The 20,622-nt window shown below is 42.0% G+C and overlaps 1 protein-coding gene across 1 annotated transcript in view; it reads right to left on the minus strand.

Annotated features, from left to right (window-relative positions):
- Nucleotides 1–229: 229 nt before the first annotated feature.
- The window catches only part of SERPINI2 (serpin family I member 2), a 32,765-nt gene continuing 12,372 nt past the window's right edge, over nt 230–20,622 (minus strand). Inside the window, exons 5-8 of the mRNA XM_008061288.1 lie at nt 12,523–12,620; nt 9,011–9,097; nt 5,006–5,095; nt 230–489 (exon numbers count right to left, since the gene is read on the minus strand). Of these exons, the coding sequence (XP_008059479.1) occupies nt 413–489; nt 5,006–5,095; nt 9,011–9,097; nt 12,523–12,620 (352 nt within the window). The 3' untranslated portion in view covers nt 230–412. The remainder of the gene's footprint in view (nt 490–5,005; nt 5,096–9,010; nt 9,098–12,522; nt 12,621–20,622) is intronic.

Consider the following 20,622-nt stretch of genomic DNA (forward strand, 5'->3'; position numbering starts at 1 on the left):
ATTAAACTCTACAGCAACAACTGCTGCTTCAGTGCATTGGCTCTTTTCTGTGCAGCAGGCATAAGAATCCAGTCAGGCTGTGGTATAGGACTATAAGGAATTTGATATCTAAGACAAGAATTTGACATTTAATATATGTTAGGATTATTCCAACATATGTGTGGTGATATTTTATGGGAGCTCACGGCTTTTGACTCATACAGATTTTGTAAAACACATAGAAAGAACAGAAACAGATGCATATCTAACTTTACTTATTAATCAATGCAGTTCTCGGTTAATACATATTAATACAGGCACTGTTCAAAACAGAAAAGAAATCAGATATATAGAAAATATCTTCAAGATGGCGATATTTTGCCAATCAATTATTCTGTAGGAATCATCTTTTATTCCAGGCTGTGCTTTTCATTCACAGTGAATCTAAATCTCTTCCTTTCATCTTTTGGGTGTCAGGATCTGTCACTCTTCCCATAAACAAAATTGATTCTAGGAAAAGAAAAGAAAACCCAGCATACTTGAGGAATTTCTGGAGGAAAAAACTGACAGTACATAGTTATTGTTAATATTTCAACACATCACGTGGTCTTTTTTCTCTCTGCAATAAATAGGCAATGCCTACTAGCAAAACCTCCTTTTTTCTCAAATTCATTATTATGTCACTATTAACCATTTTATGGCAATGTATGAAGTAAATTAACACCCACTACAGCTTGACACGGAAAATGAATGCATTAGTTCTGTTTTCCATATAGGAAAGCAAAAACACAGTGGCAACGAGGCGTTCTTCTAAATATAGACATCCATCCCAGCAAACACAGCATAATCACACGACGATGAGCATGGCAGAGTTTCAAATGTAAGGCATTAGCAGGGATCTTCTTGTGCATGCAGTGTCAGCCCTCAGGGTGAAAAGGCTAACCTCCCACTTCTCCTTCTGCTCTGAATCAAAGCTTACTTTATTGCCAAAGACAACATTTTTATATTACTCGTGCCTCCAAATCCTCACCAAAGTGATATAATGTACAGCACAAATGCAAATTCCTGCTTCCAGTCACTGTGTTTGCAAGTGAAAACACACCCCCAAAACAGAGAAATGCTGTGCTGAAATCCTTCCCTCTCTGTCCCTCTCTGTCTTCAACTGGGCGAGGGGAAGTGGCTTGGATGGATCAATGTCAAATGCTGCTTTGGTATGACACTCACACGTAATAACAGTTAATTTCAAAGACGTTGCGTTTGGCATAATTTATTTATTTATTATTTTATTTTTTTTTGAGTTGGAGTCTCACTCTGTCGCCCAGACTGGAGTGCAGTGGCCGCTCCCGGCCACCGCAGCCTCGACCTGCTGGGCTCCGGCGATCCTTCCGCCTCAGCCTTCCCAGTAGCCGGAATCACAGGCATGCGCTACCACGCCCGGCTGATTTTTTGATTTATTGTAGAGATGAGGTCTCGCTGCCCAGGCGGGTCACGAACCCGCGGGCTCAGGGCATCCACTCACCTCAGCCTCCCAAAGGCGCGGGATGACAGGCTGAGCCACCGAGCCCGGCTTTTAGCATAATTTAAAAGCTCACGAAAATGATATTTAAATATATTTGAAACTACAATGGGAGAGCCCTTTTTCATTATCTCCACGGTCCAAAGACAGACACACTGTTAGGAAAGCCAATAACACGGAAATGGACATCATCTCCAGCAGAGTTTACTTTTCTTCTCCTTATTAATAATTATAAATTTATTTATTATGAATTGTTATAGTCAATAAAGCCTTGCCCCAAAATCTAAAAATAATTACGGAGAAAAGGAACTTTTTTTTTTTCCAGATAGATAAGGATGCATAAATACCTTGCCCGGGATAACTATTACATTTAGGCACAATAGAAATTGGCAATGACTCTTAATACTGTGACATTAATACATTTATCAGAATTTTTGTTTGGAAATTTTTCTAAATAAGTTCTATGGACATTAACTTCATAATTGAAGGCAATAATTTAAAAATTTAAACACTCAGAAATGCAGAATATTACATGAAAGTCATTTGTCTCAGCTTTCAGTCTGATGATTTTTTTCACAAAGGAGATTCACATTTTGAACTGTCTTCATGTAGTCATCAATCCACTCACTACTAAATTGCATGGATTAGTGAACCTCTCTTGACATAACGGCTAGGGACTCAGAAGCAGACAGAAGCAGAATTCCTTATTATTTCACTTTTTCTCTTCATGTCTTCTCAAATAGGTGTTGCCCATATTCATCAATATATTTATATACATCTCTGTCAGATGGAAGCAACTGTTACCTCCTAATATTAAAATACAACAGCACAACCAAGCTCATGACTAGAAAAGAAAGATTTCTTCCTGGATATTCTGCAATTTCTTCTCCCCTGAACCCAGGACCCAGGAGAGTTCTGAATGTGGCCATTTTTATGATGTCTGAAGTTCTGTTAATTTAAAAAAAAAAAAAGAAAAAAAATCAAGATTCACTGTTTTCTTAGCCATGACATCTTTCATGCAGCATGTCTCCCAATTTTTTTCTCCAAGTCTCTAAAGTTGGGCCACACCCTCAGCCTGCAAAAGTTGCTTTATTGTCCTGGAAGTTTAACTTGGTAAGGGCTTTAGATGAACATGTTGCAATATGAAACTCACCTGGTGGGAAGATTCAAATAATATAGAGATTTTGCACAAGAGGCTCAGCCAAAAGAAAACTTCAAAGCTAAATACAAATCGTTTGTACTAAACCTAAAATCATTCATCTTCATGCTTCAACAGAATATATTTATGTAAAGCCTGAAGCCATGTCATAGGTCACTGTGGTGATGCTAAACTACATCTCCGTTTGTCTCAGAGATTTCTTGAGTTTATTTGTGAGAGAAAAATGGACAAACTACTATGTGCTGTCTTAAGACAATGGCCCCTTCTACATTTTTATATAACAACAACTTACAGCCTCTGATAGATGAGTGGCCATTCTTTTAGGATAATACTTTCAAGGAGTTTAGAAAGTCTCATTACAATAAAGATCATAAAATAGGGGAAATTGTCACTAAGGTCTGATAGTTAAGCTTTATCACAAACAAATAAATAAGTGGATTGTTCTGAGTTTTGAATTTTAGCTGTTTTACTGATAGCTGTAACATGGCCTTAGCATATAACAAGTCAATAACTTAGAAAATAGAGTCAAACATAATTATTCTAAATGCCATTATTTCCTTGTGCCAGTGCAGCTTTATTTCATCCTGTCTCCATACTCAATAATTATATACTAATAGTAACAAATTAGAGTTATCCAAAGGTTAAAGATATATAGATCAAATGACATACTCTGAGTATACTTCAGCACTGACACATCCACTACCAGAAATGAAGTTGTGTTAATGCAATCTCAGCAGTTCTAGAACTGGTTTGTTGTTTTTAAGATATGCCTTGCAGAAGGGTCACTCTGCATTGGTTTCTGGGGGCAAAAAAAGGAAGAGGTACATCCCTCGATGGACCAATAATATCAGTATCCCTAGTTTGTCTAACAGATCCGGATTCTGAAATTAACCATGTCTCTTCTCCTTGTAAACCACTTTATATTTTTCATTCATTAGTTATTTTGTCATTTACTTATTTATATTTATTGATTTATTCATGACACATGACAAACACTTGGTATGTGCCAAGCACAGGGGTTACAGGCTCCACATATTATTTTCCTTAACTCTGAGATGAGTTCCAATGTTATGTCCAAATAGGAGAGGGGGGGGAATGCAATTTAGAAAGGATAAGCTACTTGTCGTCTCAGGACTGCTAGTTAACTGAACTGGAACTTGAGCCCAGGGCTGACACCCAACTCTCCACTCTCAGTCTGTAGGGGCGCTGACATCATGTACAAGGGATTTTGCCAAATGTTGATACCGGGCTGGACACAGAGATGAATGAGATACCATTTTTGCTCTCCTGGGGTTTGTAGCCCTCACGCGGGCATTAGGATGACTGAAGTGTCCTCACCAGAAACTTGAAGACCGTTTCCCCCACTGTATTCATGTTCCTGGCTTCTTTTATTCATAAGAGAAAGTTCTGGGACATCTCTCCAGACGTGTTGACACCGCCCAGTGCCAATTCAGGTCCCTGCTTCTTTTCCATTCCCTTTGTCTCTCACTGCGTCACATGTCACCACTTATCCACACTGGAGATTTGGAATCATTTGACTCCCCACTCTCCATCAGAGCCTGTGCTAGTTTCGCATCCACCTCTGACATCTTTCACCACCTCTCAATTTCCACTCCTGTCGTGGCATCATGGAGAGAGAGTTGACCTGGCCTCTTACCTTCATACCTTCTAGATGTACAAACTTAGCCAAACTGCATAATCCTTTTCTGTGGTTTTTTTTTTTTTAAACACCTTGGAGGATTTTCAAACTACTGTATCTTTTCTTCCAGGTGTTTTGTTTTTAAAGAAACAGGGTCTCACTCCATTGCCCAGGCTGTATTCCTGGGCTCAAGCAGTCCTCCCACCTCAGCCTCCTTTAGCTGGGATTACAAGCGCCACCACCAGGCCTGGCTCTTTCTGTGTTTTTATTAGTCCGATGTGTAACCTTTTGGGATGGTTAGCTTCAGAGGTAGCTATACACGGCTACTACATAAGTCACGGTGGCAGCTACTACTACCACTGCCTATGTTAAGCCCCTGCCATCTCTTTTTTTTTTTTGAGTTGGAATCTCACTCTTTGTCGCCCAGGCTGGAGTGCAGTGGCACGTTCACGACCACTGCAGCCTCGACCCGCTGGGCTCAGGCGATCCTTCCACCGCAGCCTTCCAAGGAGCTGGAACTACAGACACACACCGCCACGCCCGACTACCTGTCATCTCTTAAAACACAACACCTGGTACATAAGAGCAACTTAGTCAATGTTCGTGGAAAAGACAAGTGATTTCAGGTATGTGGACTGTAATTAGCAACTAGAACTAGGTCTGCTTAACTTAAGCAGTCCTCCCCAACACAAAGAATTCTCAGGAAACGTACCTGTTGGGTTATCCTTCATAATGAACAGAAATGGATGATTTGCTACGAACTGGTTTTGAACCAGACTCATGATCACAGGGACATGCATGCCTATGAAACAGAGACAGCAGTTATTTAGATATGCACATGGAAAATAATCAGTAAAGTAAACATATTCACCATAGTTTTCATACACAGGAAAGGTCATTTCGTGTCAGGAATTAACATGTGGAAAAATAACCCATTTCAAGACACAAAGAAATCTGCAATACATTTTAAAATCAAAGTGCAGAAGAATCAATATTGGGTCATTCACAAAATAATCCTTAACTTCATATTTATACTCAATGAAGAGGAAAGCCAGATACTAGATTCAATTTAGTAGAAGTAGTTGAAAAATTTTTGTTTTTTAAAGAGTAATTTTCTGCACACTTTTTGTTTACATTAGATGGTTTATTCTCATAATATGTTCAATTCTTAATTTCTATTTAGATATATTCATTTCTATATACCACCATCTAGTTCAAATTGATTTTTTTTTTTACTTTTTAAAGTTATTCTGTAAACTCAGAGCTTTTAGGATTTGCACAGTGAAGGTGTATGGGATTTTTGGTTTTTCGAGTTGTAGTTTCACTCTTTGTCCCCCAGGCTGGAGTGCAGTGGCATGCTCACAGCGACCGCAGCCTCAACCTGCTGGTCTTAGGTAATCTTCCCGCCTCAACCTTCCAATTAGCTGGAACTACAGATGCACGCCACCATGCCTGGCTAATTTTTGTGATTTATTGTAGTGATGAGGTGTCACCAAGTCGCCCAAGCTGGTCTTGAACCTTCAAGCTCAGGCAATCCTCTCAGCTTGGCCTCCCAAAGTGCTGGGATTACAGACTGAGCCAGCATGCCCGACCAAGATTTTTTTTAAAACAGGAAAAAACATGGTATATTTCATTAGTAATGTTTGACAAAATGTTAACATCCTTAATCATAAACTATCTCTTAGAAGTGACAGACACTATTACAAGGGACGTGAAAATAAAAAGAACAGAGAAAAATGAAAGAGTACAAATGACTAAGAAGACTGTACTAAGATAATATACTATAACATTAATATGTGAAAAATCAATTCCTTTGTAATGTTACATCGTTAATGATTACAAATACTGATATCCAGTGTTTGTACAGTTTCAGAAAATGAGAAATTCTCAACCACTGGGAACGCTCACTCCAGTTATGGGATATTTGCTTACAATATGGATTCTGGATTTTTATTATGAGATTAGAAGCAAAGATTTTCTGCCTTACAAATTATATACTCCAATAATTTATATTGTGTTGTTCCATTGTGACATTTGTCAATGTTTAGGATGGAAAAATTTTAAAGGTTGGCATTATTTTTCCTTTCAATATTAAATGTTTCTTCACTCAATCCAGATATTAGCTTGAGCAATAATGCAATGATTTTGTACAATGCTTTTTCCAGACCCCAGGAAAAATAAAATCAATATGTATAATTAGAATTTAAAGACAGTGAAATAAGATTTTAGCACAGTAATATGAGTGGCCCTCTCCTACCCAGAGTATCACAGCTTGCTGTGCAAACTACCAGTGAACACAGGCTCATGTCTCAATTACGGAAGTAAATCCAAAAGGCAAAGTCAGCTTTGCTCCCATCCCACGTTCTGTGTATTCTTGGGCTTTTTGGTCCTTGAGGAACCCCTGAGCAGATTTCTGAAAGTCAGAATACTCACGCTGCCTATTCTAAGGTGCCATATGTCATGATCACCATAGATTCATCTGCCTCCCCTTGATGGTTGTTTCAGCCTTCTAGAAAGTTTTAGTCTTACAGTGAGGGAAGTCAGGGATCCTGATTTGAGTTCAAACTCTACTGTCAATTAGTAGCAAGACCTCGACAAGACACTTTACATTGCTGGGCCTGTTTCTCCACCAAGGTAACGAAATCAGGCAATGACCTATAAGGACTCTTCCTGTTCTGTTTAAAAGCAGCAGGACAAGGCCGGGCGCGGTGGCTCGTGCCTATAATCCCAGCACTTTGGGAGGCTGAGGTGAGAGGATCACCTGAGCCCACAGGTTCGAGACCGGCCTGGGCAACTTGGCGAGACCTCATATCTACAATAAATAAAAAAAACTAGCCAGGCATGGTGGTGTGTGCCTGTAGTTCCAGCTACTTGGAAGGTTGAGGTAGAAGGATTGCCTGAGCCCAGCAGGTGGAGACTGCGGTGGCCAGGAGCATGCCACTGCCCTCCAGCCTGGGTGACAGAGTGAGACTCCCACTCAAAAAAAAAAGCAGCAGGACAATGTGTCTACATGAGCCAGCAACCTCATCCACATGTACCCTTTGATTTCTCCAGGGACTGATATAGTCCATCCCCTGCAATCTGAGTTACTTGGACACGGCAAGCAAAATCCTTCAGGAGATGACACAGTGGACTAGAGAACAGTGAGTCCCACCCACTGTCAAAATCCTTTGGCCCAACCCCGGAAACAAAGATCTGAACACCTCATGTACTCACTTATAAGCAGGCCCTAACCGCCGGTCACATGAGCACAGGGCAGCTGCTGGATACTACTAGGGAAGGAAGGGAGGCATGTGGCAACACACGGGATACCTGGTCCACTACTGGGGGAGAGGGTCCACTTATGCCCAAACTTCACCTGTAACTCACTTATGTAGTGAATATTCACTTGTACCCCACAACTCCAAAATTTAAAAAAGAAATCCACCTGCCTTATGCTGTGTTACAAATCAATCAAGAAATCAACCGCTACGTGAACATAAATTTTTAGATATTTATCAAAAGATGTTTTAAATGATGATTAGCTTTTAAATATTGATTAAAATCCAAATAGTTTGAGGAATTAAATAGACTTTTGAGGGACTTGTTGCTTGTCCATTTCTAACTGGTTTTAAGACTTTTCTCAATGACTTTTTAGGTAGCACTTATTCACAGCATAGCATACTACTTCAAATGTCATTCGTTCAAGGAAACTTAGCAGTGGAGGATTCTTAAACTGGAACACACACAAACTACCCGGTGCTCTTGGAAGATGCAGATCTGAATTGATGGGTCTCGGGTTGGGCCAGAGACTCTGCATTTCCTAGAAGTTCCCAGGTGATGCTATTGAAACTGTAGGCTGTGATGCGGCACTGGTTCTACACCTTTGATGCACATTCAAATCACTTGGGGAGACTTGAGAAAATAGTGGAACCTGAATTTCACCTTGAGATACGAACTTCACTATTTGGGAGTGTGGACTTGGCATTGGAGTTTTAAAAACTTCCCAAGGAATTCTAAGTGCAGCTAAGTTTGAGACCCATGACCATAGAGGTAACCACAAGAATCAAGTTAGAAAAGTAGAGACAAACTTATCTCATGAAGAAATGAAATAAAGTACATGACTTAAGAGTGAGCATTCCAGCTGGGTTTGGTGGCTCAGCCTGTCATCCCAGCACTTTGGGAAGCCAAGGTGAGTGAATTGCCTTAGCCCATAGGTCCGAGACCAGCCTGGGCAACTTGGCAAGACCTCGTCTCTACAATAAATCGAAAATTAGCCGGGCGTGGTAGCGCACACCTGTAGTTCCAGCCATCTGGAAGGCCAAGACGGAAGGATTGTCCAGTGGGTCGATGCTGGGGTGGCTGTGAGTGTGCCACTGCACTCCAGCTTGGGGAACAGAGTGAGACTCCAACTCAAAAAAGAAAAAAAGAGTGGGCATTCCAAAACAGCAATGATTTCCCATTTGAGCCCTGAAGTTTTCTTCTTAGGTCCCGTCTGCTTGTTGGCAGGGAATCCACTTCGCAGAGGAGCAAATGTCAGCAGACAGACCTCAACATTAGTCAAGTCCCTTCCCTTTCATTTTGCTTGATTACAGAAGAGAAGTCAGGACAACTCTCTCCTTCCTCTTGTGGTATGCTAGACACAGGGGATAAATAGATCCGGCACCGCGAGAGGGCACTGCCAGGGCCCACCCTCCCCACCTCTCCTCTTTGCTTGCCCAGAAATCACGTATCCTACCAGTCAATGTAGCAGCTTCACTGCCGTCTTCATTGATCTCAAAGGAAACTTTCTGCGTGACTTGGGAAACATACACGTCGGATGAATCTGGGGAAAAACACGAAATTGTATTTAAGCGTTAAAGTCAAGGGCCATTACCTCTTAAGTCAAAAATTAATTGCATTTTCCAACAAGCAATGAAATGGGGACAAACGAAGAGACATTGTCCCATGTAGTCAAGTTGCTAGCAATAAGGGTGGTTTGTGTTTAGCTCTTCCAGAGATGGTACAGACACAGAGGGAGCGGTTGCATTTCTCCCTGATATAAAAGGGAAAGATGGGAGGGTGTGAGCCTCAGATCAGGTCTCTAACAAGTGAGACATTTGAGCGGACAAAGGGTTTGCCATCCTTAGCTGTGGTCCACAGACAGGATGAAAGAGGCTTTCCAGATCTGAGTGAATCCTGCCCTGTGTAGGCAATTTCAAAGCCAGTGGGTCTTTCAAATTCTGTGCTCAGTTTTGATCTGAGTTTAAGACAAAACTTACTTTCCTCAAGACTGGGAGGCTATGAACATCTAAAGAACTTTGGTGTCATCTGTCTCAAAATCACTTCAAAGCTGTGCTTTAAAACTGTCAAATGTCCCAGAGTAAGATGGCGTCCCACGACGTTTGGTTCTGGTGTGGACACAGCTGGTAGGGAACGACCTCCTCCCTGGTGGAACCGAGGTATGTGTAAAGTGTCTCTCCAAGGAGGGTCTCCTCAAGGCAGTGGAGTGGAGCCAGGAGTCCAGGAGCAGCGACAAGTGACTTTGTGAAACCAGCGAGATCCAACAGTGTCCTCAGGCAGACGAAGGAAACATGCTCCAGAAAGCTGCCTGGCACATAGTTGGCTTATAATAAATACTTGTCAGATAAATAAGTCTGTGGCTCTGAGTGTGTCTTGTGCCAGAAGCCTGTGAAATGGAGTGGGGTTGGGGGGGACACCTGTACTCCCAAAGTGAATTAACTGAAATGCAGGAGGATGGTCCCCAAGGTCAGGAGGATAGTCTTCCTCTAAGACTACTGCAAGCTCCTTCTCCTCTACTTGGGGTTGTTCTCTTGAACAGATTCTTTTACAAAGCATTTTGGAGACGTTTTCTTTAAAAATCTGCCAGTACAAGAAGATTTTCTAGAGTCACAGACTGCCAGTAATCTGCAGAAGAGGTGGCTATTGGAAACATCTGAGGCACATTGAGCGAGCGTCCTCAGGCCACAAAGAAGCTTACCAGGAAGCGGAAGACGTGTTGAGATTGGTTTGGTTTACTGGGGGCAGGCGAGGTAGCCATGTCCAGGGCACACTGTAGAGCGCCTGCATTAGGATTTGACGCGGACTGTCTCACACTTGCCGCTGCTGAAACTGTCAAAGAGGCCGGTTCCGTCTGTTGGTGTGGGAACCAGGAGCGCCATAATGTGTGAGGGTGATAATGAACACTTTTGGCGATGTGCCCGCCTGCACCACCTCCACCAGGAAAGCATAGTCATTCTATTTCTTTACCCACATAACTGATGAGTGATCAAATTAATGAGTACTCGCCAAAGCCCCAATAGTTACATAGAAATACATAAACATTCCCACGATATTTCACACTATAGCACAAAACCCCATCAGACAGAGAAGTTTAAGCCCCCTTTAAAAAACAGAAGAATTTAAAAGATGGTAAGTAACTTGAAACACATTGGCCGCTTTCTTTTCTTTTCTTTCTTTCTTTCTTTCTTTCTTTCTTTCTTTCTTTCTTTCTTTCTTTCTTTCTTTCTTTCTTTCTTTTCTCTCTTTGGTTAGTTCTTTTTTTTTTTGAGTTGGAGTCTCACTCTGTCGCTCAGACTGGAGTGCAGTGGCTGCTCCCGGCCACCGCAACCTCGACCTGCTGGGCTCCGGCGATCCTTCCGCCTCAGCCTTTCGAGTAGCCGGAATTACAGGCACGCGCTACCACGCCCGGCTGATTTTTTAGATTTATTGTAGAGATGAGATCTTGCTGCCCAGGTGGGTCTCAAACCCGTGGGCTCAGGCGATCCACTCACTTCAGCCTCCCAAAGGCGCGGGATTACAGGCTGAGCCACCGAGCCCGGCTTGGTTAGTTCTTTTATTTGCTTTTTTGAGTTGGAGTCTTACTCTGTTGCCCAGACTGGAATGCAGTGGCATGTTCCCGGCCACCGCAGCCTCGACCTGCTGGGCTCTGGCAATCCTTCTGCTTCAGCCTTCCAAGTAGCCGGAACTTCAGGCACGCGCTACCATGCCTGGCTAATTTTTGATTTACTGTTAGAGATGAGGTCTCGCCAAGTTGCCAAGGCGGGTCTCGAACCCATGGTCTCAGGCAATCCACTCACCTCAGCCTCCCAAAGTGCGAGATTGCAGGCTCAGCCACCAAACCCGGCTAGAACTTCTTTTTCTTGTTTGATTCTTCAGTATGTACTTAGCCAGTTTTCCCAGCACCATTTGCTAAATGTGGTTTTCTTTCCCCAGTGTTTGTTTTCATTGGCTTTGTTGAAGATGAATTGGTTGAGGGTCCATGGTTTTATTTCCAGATTCTCTGCCCTGTTTCATTGGTCTATGTGTCTATTCCTGTACCAGCACCATGCTGTCTTGGCTTCTGTAGCCTTGAAGTAAAGCTTGAAGTCTGAAAGTATGATGCCTCCAGTTTTGTTCTTTTTGCTGAGAAAGGCTTTAGCTTCTGGGACCCTTTTATTCTCCTGTGTGAATTTCTGTGTTGTCTTTTCTAGGTCTGTGGGAAATGAAGCTGATAATTTGATAGGGATTGCAATGAATCTATGGGTTGCCTTGGGTTATAGACGATATTGACTCTTCCAGTTCATGAGCATGGGATACTCTTCTATTTCTTGTGTCATCCTTGATTTCTTTGAACAGTGCTTGTTAGTTTTTGAGATGAGGTGTTGCTCTGTCACCCAGGATGGAGTGCAGTGGTATGATCATAGCTCACTGCAGTCTCAAACTCCTGAGCTTAAACAATCCTCCTGTCTCAGCGTCCCACGGGACTATAGGCACTTTATTTTTTGTAGAGACGAGGGTCTCACTATGTTGCCTAGGCTGGTCTCAAACTCGTGGGCTCCAGTGATTTTCCCACCCCACCCTCCCAAAGTGCTCGAATTATAGATGTATGTCACTGATCCTAGGCTTACAATTTTTTAATTGTGTTCATCTGCTTAGATGAGAGACAGAAAGTTGTAATTTCCGTCATTCAGATAAGGAAATCCAAATAGGGCAGAAATTGAAGCCCATGTAATACTTTTACCTACATCATTTTTATTAGAAGTAGAGTTGAAGTGCTTACCTAACATTCTAAAATGCTGCTTGACTTTCATTAAGGAAAACTACTGAAATGCAAAATAGAGTGCTTGTTTACAGACTGAATGTGTCCATGTCATTTATTCACCATGAGTATGTTTACTGGAGCCACTGCTCTTTTTGTTTTAAGACCAGCTAGTAACATAGTCTTAAGACATATTAACATGATAATAAAAGAATTGTTTAACACACTACCTGTTATTCCAGAAAGGTCACAGCCGTGTCTAAATATCTCAGTTAGGTTCAAAGAATACAAAGCTTTTTTGAAGTCTAATTTTTGTTCTACTTTAAATCTATTAAAGAAAAAACATAAAGAAGAAAAATCTTGAAACATGTACACATTTGCATCTAAAATGCTTTTTTAAAATGGGTGAATCAGAAGTGTTTATATTGTGAAATCTTCTGTTTTTATTATCCAGATTACATTTCCCAAATTTCACATTTTCCACAACTCCACAATCAGTGCTGGGTTGCTAATAACTTCTTCTTGGATAAATCTTTGGTGGGAAGGAGGAAGAGAATATTCCATCTTTTGAAGTAACAATTGCCCTACAAAACAGGGTGAGGGTCCTATTGAAATTCTGATTTGCCTGGCTCCTTCCTAAGAAGCCTAAAGTCTCCCTCCATCATCTCTAAGTGTTTAAGCTTCTCACACCATCAAAGACAGTCCCCGCAGTTGTGCAAGACACTATGAGCAGGGACAGGAGCAGTGGTCTTTGGAGAAGATCGTTGGGTATTGAGGAAAAGAAGTATGCATAACCTATCATCCACCCGGTGTCACCATCCATGTGACTTTCTTCAGCTTTTATGAGCACACCTGATCTCTTCCCAGTAGGCCCTGTCAACGTGTAAAGGAAAGAGAACTAGATTTTGTTCAAAGGAAATAAAAGACACAATTACAGGAAGGGAAAAGACAAGGGAGCTGGCCCATGCCTCCAACGTAGGGCCATGAGTTAGGACATCTAGTCAAGTTCATCTCTCCGTGCCTCAGTTTGCCCAATCTGCGAACAAAGAATTAACCAGAGAACCTCAAAAGATCCTTTCAGGCAAAGACCTTCTATGATTCCAAGTTAAAAGCAACCATTGAACCTCATTTTCCAATTTAAATAAAAAGGAAATAAAAAAGCTAGTACTTACTGGCTTCACAGATGGCTAAGACATCAATCTGAGTTTTAAAACCAGATTAAGAACTTTGTTTATGAAAGAAAACACAAATATGACACTTCTTTTTTTTTTTGAGTTGGAATCTCCCTCTTGTTGTCAAGGCTGGAGTGCAGTATGGCAGGCTCACAGCCACCGCGGCCTCGACCTGCCGGGCTCAGGCACGTAGCTGGAACTACAGATGCATGCCACCACACCCTGCTAGTTTTTGTGATTTTTTGTAGAAAAGAGGTCTCACCAAGTTGCCCAGGCTGGTCTCGAACCCATGGGCTCAGGCAGTTCTCTCGTCTTGGCTTCCCAAAGTGCTGGGATGACAGGTTGAGCCACTGTGCCCAGCCAAATGTAACATTCTTAAAAGAGGGAGCTGTAGATTTTTCCTACATCAGCAACTCCCACCAGGAGCCTTGTCTATGCGAGCATTTATTTGCCACTGTTTGCCCAGGTTGGGTACACCACGCAGGGACCCTGGTTCATCCGACAGGTAGACCCATCTCAGCAGCTAGAAGTCAGCTTGGGCCGTCAGTTGAATTAGATCGTTATTTCACTTGTCAAATACTTAATAAGCTTCTTAGTCATAATTCTTCCAAACAATGAACATGCTGCAGCAGAAATTTACCGAAACTAAATTATTTCTCAGTAAAATAAGGTTTCCTTTTAGAAAATTTTAACTCATTCAGAACCCTAGCTAACTGCATGAACATTGAAACTGAAAGACCCTTGGAATGAAAATAGCTCATTTTATGCTTGCTGTTTTCAATGTCTTCCTTGTAACTTTCTCCTAAGAAAGATAATATGTGCAACAGGATGGTTTTGAGGGTTGCGGGATTTTTTTCCCGTTTTTATTACCACACACTTTAAATGGAATGGAATACAGACTTTTAAAAGGTAGAGAATATATATATCCACCTTCAAATTGGCTACTTTTAGTATAACGGTGCGATAATTTTAGGATAATGACAAGAATACTGCAAGACTTATTACAACTTCAAATAATGCTGAATTATCACTAGAGAGTCATTTAAGTAACAACCCTGCTCGTAATACAGTCCAGTGAAACCTACAGCAATAGAAAGCCATTCAGCCATCTAATGAAAGGGTCATCCACAGCCAGTTCCTAATTATCCATAATGACTGCAGCTGTGAATAGCCACGTATGACGTAGCATTTCCACACCCTTGGTACTTAATGTAGATGATTGCTTTTAATCTTCACAAAAATCCTAGGAAGTCGGCATTATCACTTTCATTAACGTGTAAGAGAGTAGAAGCTTGATGAGGTTTATTTCCAGTCTCACAGTCAAGGTAGGAGCCAGAGATGTGAGTGAAGCTCAGAGACATTTGGAGTCAAAGCTAATGAGCTAACTCCTGCTGCCTCCTAGACAAAACGTAACTCAAAGCCACCCTTTCAATCGATGTATGGAATGTGTTCTTGGTGAGTTCGTATTGGAACCAGTTGTGGTTCATTTCGCCTTTTCCTTGCCCCTCCTCTAAAATTATCCAAGGAACAGCAGCCAAAAGCAACAGAATGAGCAGCAAAAATGCCGGATAGACAATTAGTAACGAAGTAATCAAGAGATGAATTTCTTATTATATGCAAACACGATCTATCTGCTTCAAAAACAGCATCTGCTCCCAAATGTAACCATTGGGCTTCAAGGGGTCTGGCACAGGCAAAAGCTGCAGAAAATGAAAGGAGACAATCTCAATGTTTGTTGTAAAAATGACCCATTCCTGACCTCCAGTCCTGCTGGATACTGGAGTAGGCCCTTTCTTCCTCTTTAACCTCAGAGTCTTTGTTTAATGAAAAAAATCTTGGACTCATCTTCTTCCGAGTTCCTGTTCTTATTATTTGAAATCTCAGCTTTGGTATAGTGGGCTTGAGTCATTCTGGGACCCTCCAGAGGTGGAGCTAACCAAACCAAATTTTAGGATTGCCCACAAAGAGAAAAAAACAACATGATCTTTGACAGTGGTGGACACAGGCTATTACATGGGTCCATGGTAATTGCTGGTCACTTTCCAATCAGTTACCTCATGGTATGTATGCATGTATGTATGAAATAATCTATTGGCCCCGTGGGCTGAATTAAAAACACTGTCTGTCACATAAAAACACGTCTGGACAGTGTTTGAGGTACACTTGGTATTCCAATCTGTATCCATACTCAACAGGTCAAAGTAAACGAGCATCTTATAATCATTACCGCAGCTGAGCACGAATTATCTACTCTCATATCCAGTCTCATAGTCCCTGTTTTCTTTTCTTTCTTTCTTTTTTTTTTTTTTAATTTTTTTAGTTGGGGGGTCTCACTCGGTCTGCCAGGCTATAGTGCAGTGGCATGATCACATCTCACCACAGCCTTGGTCTCCTGAGCTCAGGCGATCCTTCCACCTCAGCTTCCTGAGTAACTGGGACTTCAGGCACACACCTGGCTAATTTTTGTATTTTTTATAGAGAGAAGCTCTCGCTACATTACCCAGCCTGGTCTCAAACTCCTGGGCTCCAGTGATCCTCCCGCCTCAGCCTCCCAAAGTTCTGGAATTACAGGCAAGCGCCACTGCACCCACCCCTTCAACTTCCCTGTTCTCTTTCTCTCACCCATACATGCCTCACATTCACCCACGTACACATCCAAGCCTGGCCAAGCCTGAGCTTAATCTCTAGTCCAGCAAAACCGTGACACCCCGTGTCCTGTGGTAAATGTGGTCTCTTTTGAGAAGTCTCCTTAGCACAGTTTCTCTAGATCTCTCCTCCTGTCACTGACTGTCTCTCGGTTCTAAACTCTCTCTCACCTGTTATCAGACTCCGGGCCATCCTGTTGTAGTTTTGGCTCAGCCATTCATCAGCTGTGTGGACAGAGGTGTGTGTCTGCACCTCATCGATAACCTGTATGTCAAACTAGATATCCATCAAATATGCTCTGGGAGTCCAATGAGATACAGTAAAGGGGAATTATCTAACACAAGTTGGCTCTATAGTGAATGGTCAGTCATTGTGAGAACTGGATGAGAATAATAATGTAAATAATATAAATAATAAGGAGTTAACACTGAGCACTAAAAATTGACTACACATTGTCTCAAGGGAGCCTCACAACGGCACTCAGAGGCAGGTATTGTTATTATTCCAGTGAATAATAAAAGAGAAATCTTAGATAAGTAAAGTAATTTAAACAAATTACTTTTTTTTTTTGAGTTGGAATCTCACTCTGTCTCCCAGATTGGAGTGCAGTGGCTGCTCCCGGCCACCACAGCCTCGACCTGCTGGGCTCCGGCGATCCTTCTGCCTCAGCCTTCCAAGTAGCTGGAACTACAGGCGTGCACTACCACGCCCAGCTAATTTTTTGATTTATTGTAGAGATGAGTTCTCGCCAAGTTGCCCAGGCGGGTCTCGAACCCACGGGCTCAGACAATCCACCTCAGCCTCCCAAAGTGCGGGATTACAGGCTGAGCCACCAAACCCGGCTACAAATTACTTCTTTAAGAAAATTACTATATCCTTACTATATATTCTTTTTTTTTTTTAAGCGGGATTTATTAAGAGGACAGAAAAACTCCCACAGTGGGAGGGGACCCGAGGGAGTTGCCCTATTACTCTATTAATTTATTTATTTTTTGAGTTGGAGTCTCACTCTGTCACCCAGACTGGAGTGCAGTGGCACACTCCCGGCCACCACAGCCTCGACCTACTGGGCTCCGGCAATGCACTCACGTTGGCCTTCCAAAGCGCAGGATTATAGGCTGAGCCACCAAGCCCGGCCTTACTTTATTCTTTAAGCAAATCATTACATGACTTTTTATATGGCAAGAAGGTGCCAGGACTCTCATTCTGAAATATGACGTTCTATTTTCAGTGATCTGGTTTCAACAACTGATAAAAGCTACCATGAGATGCTACAGCAGTCAATATTTTTAAATAATGATGCCTCTCAGAAAGATAGTGACTATTGTTCAGATATTACCATGCTTTTGAATAGAACCGTTGTGCTTTACAAGTTTAAAGGCCTGGACCTCCAACTGTGAAGCCTCTCCCAAGGGAAATATACATATGACCTCACGTGCATAAACTTGTAGATAGTTTCAGGGCTTCAAGGACTCTCTGAAATACAATGCAGAGTCCTCTAGAAGTTCCCGATGCCCAGTTAAGCACATCTACAAAAGAGCAAGAATTCACAGCCCTCTCGTGTTCCTGGTAAGTCAGGCTCAGAACCTCCAATCTGGGCTTTCTATTAGTCAATGTTTCTCCACTTCACCACTTCCTTACTGTTCCCAGGGAAGCTGCTCTCTTTAAAACGCTCATGACTTAGTGCCTGAAACATCAAGTGTCTTCTTAACCGGTCTTTTGGGCCTGGGCCCTTCCCTCTAACACATCCTGAACATCTTCACTACTCAGTTCAAAGAACAGATGTTCATTGAACAGCTGCCATGTTTTAGATGCATGCTTTGTGCTGGGGTCACCAAAAGGAAGCATGCATAGGTCTTGATCTCAAGTAGTTTGCAGGCCAGATGGGAAGACAAATAATTCTGAACAACTGCTATGCAGAAAAATAAGCTCAAAGTACTAGGCTAACTTTCCCAACACAGAGAAGGGAAGATGTTTGTGCGATCCTGCATGGAGAGATCTAAAAAGGGGTTTCCTAAAACCCAGACTGGGTTTTCAAGACTAATCGAAGTTAACCACGAAAGGCAGAGGTGGAGGGGGTGATGAGGAGGAGGAAAAAGTCTCAGACAAACTGTCCAGAATGAACAGAGAAGCACTGTGGCTACCACATACATCTTCCTCAAACATTGATTTAATTATTACACTCTCCTGCTTGTACAATTTTTTTTTTGAGTTGGAGTCTCACTCTGTCGCCCAAACGAGTGCAGTGGCCGTTCCTGGCCACCACAGCCTCGACCTGCTGGGCTCCGGCAATCCTTCCACCGCAGCCTTCCAAGTAGCCGGAATTACAGGCACGCTACTACACCCAGCTAATTTTTGATTTATTGTAGAGATGAGGTCTCGCCAAGTTGCCCGGGCGGGTCTCGAACCCACAGGCTCAGGTGATCCACTCACCTTGGCATCCCAAAGCGCTGGGATTACAGGCTGAGCTACCGAGCCCGGCTTTTTTTTTTGACAAATTTTTATAAATCCCCACTGCATATAGGATTTGTCCCTCAATTGTTTTAAAGGTCCAGCTCAAGTCCTTCTTTTTTATAAAGTTTGTGTTTACAATTTCAATTTCTGAGGCTCCCTCTCTCCTCCCCCCCATCCTGCTCTCTTTCCCATGATCCTACAGTACTTATTCTTTGAGCACTCACTGGACATTGCTGTGTGGTCTTAGTATCTCCTGTGCATATCTTGCACTGTTCTCTCTTATCAATATGTGGCCACCAGCTTATCAATAAGGACCACGCATATCAATTTGCATCTGTCTCAGCCCCTTGCCCATAGCAGAATTCCAATCAAGCTGCTCTTTTGAGCAGGAGATACGTTTTCTAGCAAGTGTGAAACGAATGAGGCCGTGAGCTAATAGACTTGAGAGCTAAACCCTTCTCTCCCAGCACTAGGTGAATGGCAGTCAATCTGTCTTTCTAGTGCCTCGGTTTTCTTATCTATGAAATGGGAGATATAACCAACTGCAACCGTAGAATCACAGCATCTAGTATTAAAATACAAATGTGCAATGCTTTACATAGTTACACTTTCCGTGTTTATTTACCCTGTTTATATGTATTAAAGGATCGTTTTTGCCCGTTCATATCATATTCTATTATTTGCAGATTGTTTCTTATTCAGAGAAGAATCTGGAACATAATAATGTGTGTTAGACTCTTCTACTTAAGGAAGTTTGACGACTAAGCTATTTATATTTTCATATACATTAGACAAAGTAATATGATTATTTTAGCTGCAGGATAATGTTCAAAATTAGACATCTAGTATGTTACAGATAATAAATATTAGAAAGCTCCCTAGTGTTTTTAGATTATATCTTGCTGGCCTTGATTTTAGACTAGTCATACATCAAGGAAAGGAGGGGGGAAATGATTTTTAAACAGTAACTGTAATCTAAATCATCACTCACATGCTTCTTCCTACTGTGGCTTATATATAAGCATTCCTATTATTAGTTTAAAAAAAATTTTTTTTAAATCTCTGGAACTTACTAAACTTTGCTACTACCAAGGGGACATTTTGTTGTACAAAAACAGAATCCAGTATAGCCGTTGTTGCAGGTTGAATTATGATGCTGAAGCTCTAAGCCCCAGGACCTTACAACGTGACTTTACCTGGAAATAAGGTGATTGCAGATGTAACTGATTAGGGGTAGGTCATATTGCAGTAGAGGGCCCGTAATTCAACACAACTGGTGTCTTGACTTATAAGACATGAGAATGACTTAAAAGATATGCGAATGCCATATGAAGACAGATGGCAGTGAAGCAAAGGCTGGAATGATGTATCTACAAGTAGAACACAAGGATGGCCAGACACCCTCAGAGGCTGGGAAGAGGAGGGGAGAGTTCTGCTCACAGTCTCAGAGAGAGCCTATCCTGCTGATACCTTCATTTTGAACCTTTTGCTCCTGAACTGTGAGATAATCGACTCCTGTCGTTTGGAGCTAGCTACTGTTTTTTACATTGTTAACAGCAACTCTAGGAAACACATACAGTCAATTAAACTAGTCCAATGTTACCAAAATCTTCAGTTATCAGTTTGAAAACTATTATGCATTTATTCAGATATATAAGAACCACAGCACTGAATAACAAAATATAATATTCTATCCGCCTATCCAAATATTTATTGAGTCTATATCGTCTACTCTATTCTGTACTAAACATGTATTTTAAATGTGGGTGTTTTTCTGTTGTGAGAAAATGGTTGGTTTTTGGAAAAATGTGTTTAAGAATTTTTCTTTTTTTTAAATTGGCGTCTCACTCTGTCGCGCAGACTGGAGTGCAGTGGCCACTCCCGGCCACCGCAGCCTCGACCTGCTGGGCTCCGGTGATCCTTCCGCCTCAGCCTTCCAAGGAGCTGGAATTACAGGCGTGCGCTACCACACCCGGCTAATTTTTGGTTTATTGTAGAGATGAGGTGTTGCCAAGTTGCCCAGGCAGGTCTCGAACCCGCGGGCTCAGGCAGTCCACT

The sequence above is a fragment of the Carlito syrichta genome, unplaced genomic scaffold, assembly GCF_000164805.1.
Source record: "Carlito syrichta isolate Samal-C Ts95f unplaced genomic scaffold, Tarsius_syrichta-2.0.1 Scaffold305193, whole genome shotgun sequence".
NCBI classification, from domain to species: Eukaryota; Metazoa; Chordata; class Mammalia; order Primates; family Tarsiidae; genus Carlito; species Carlito syrichta.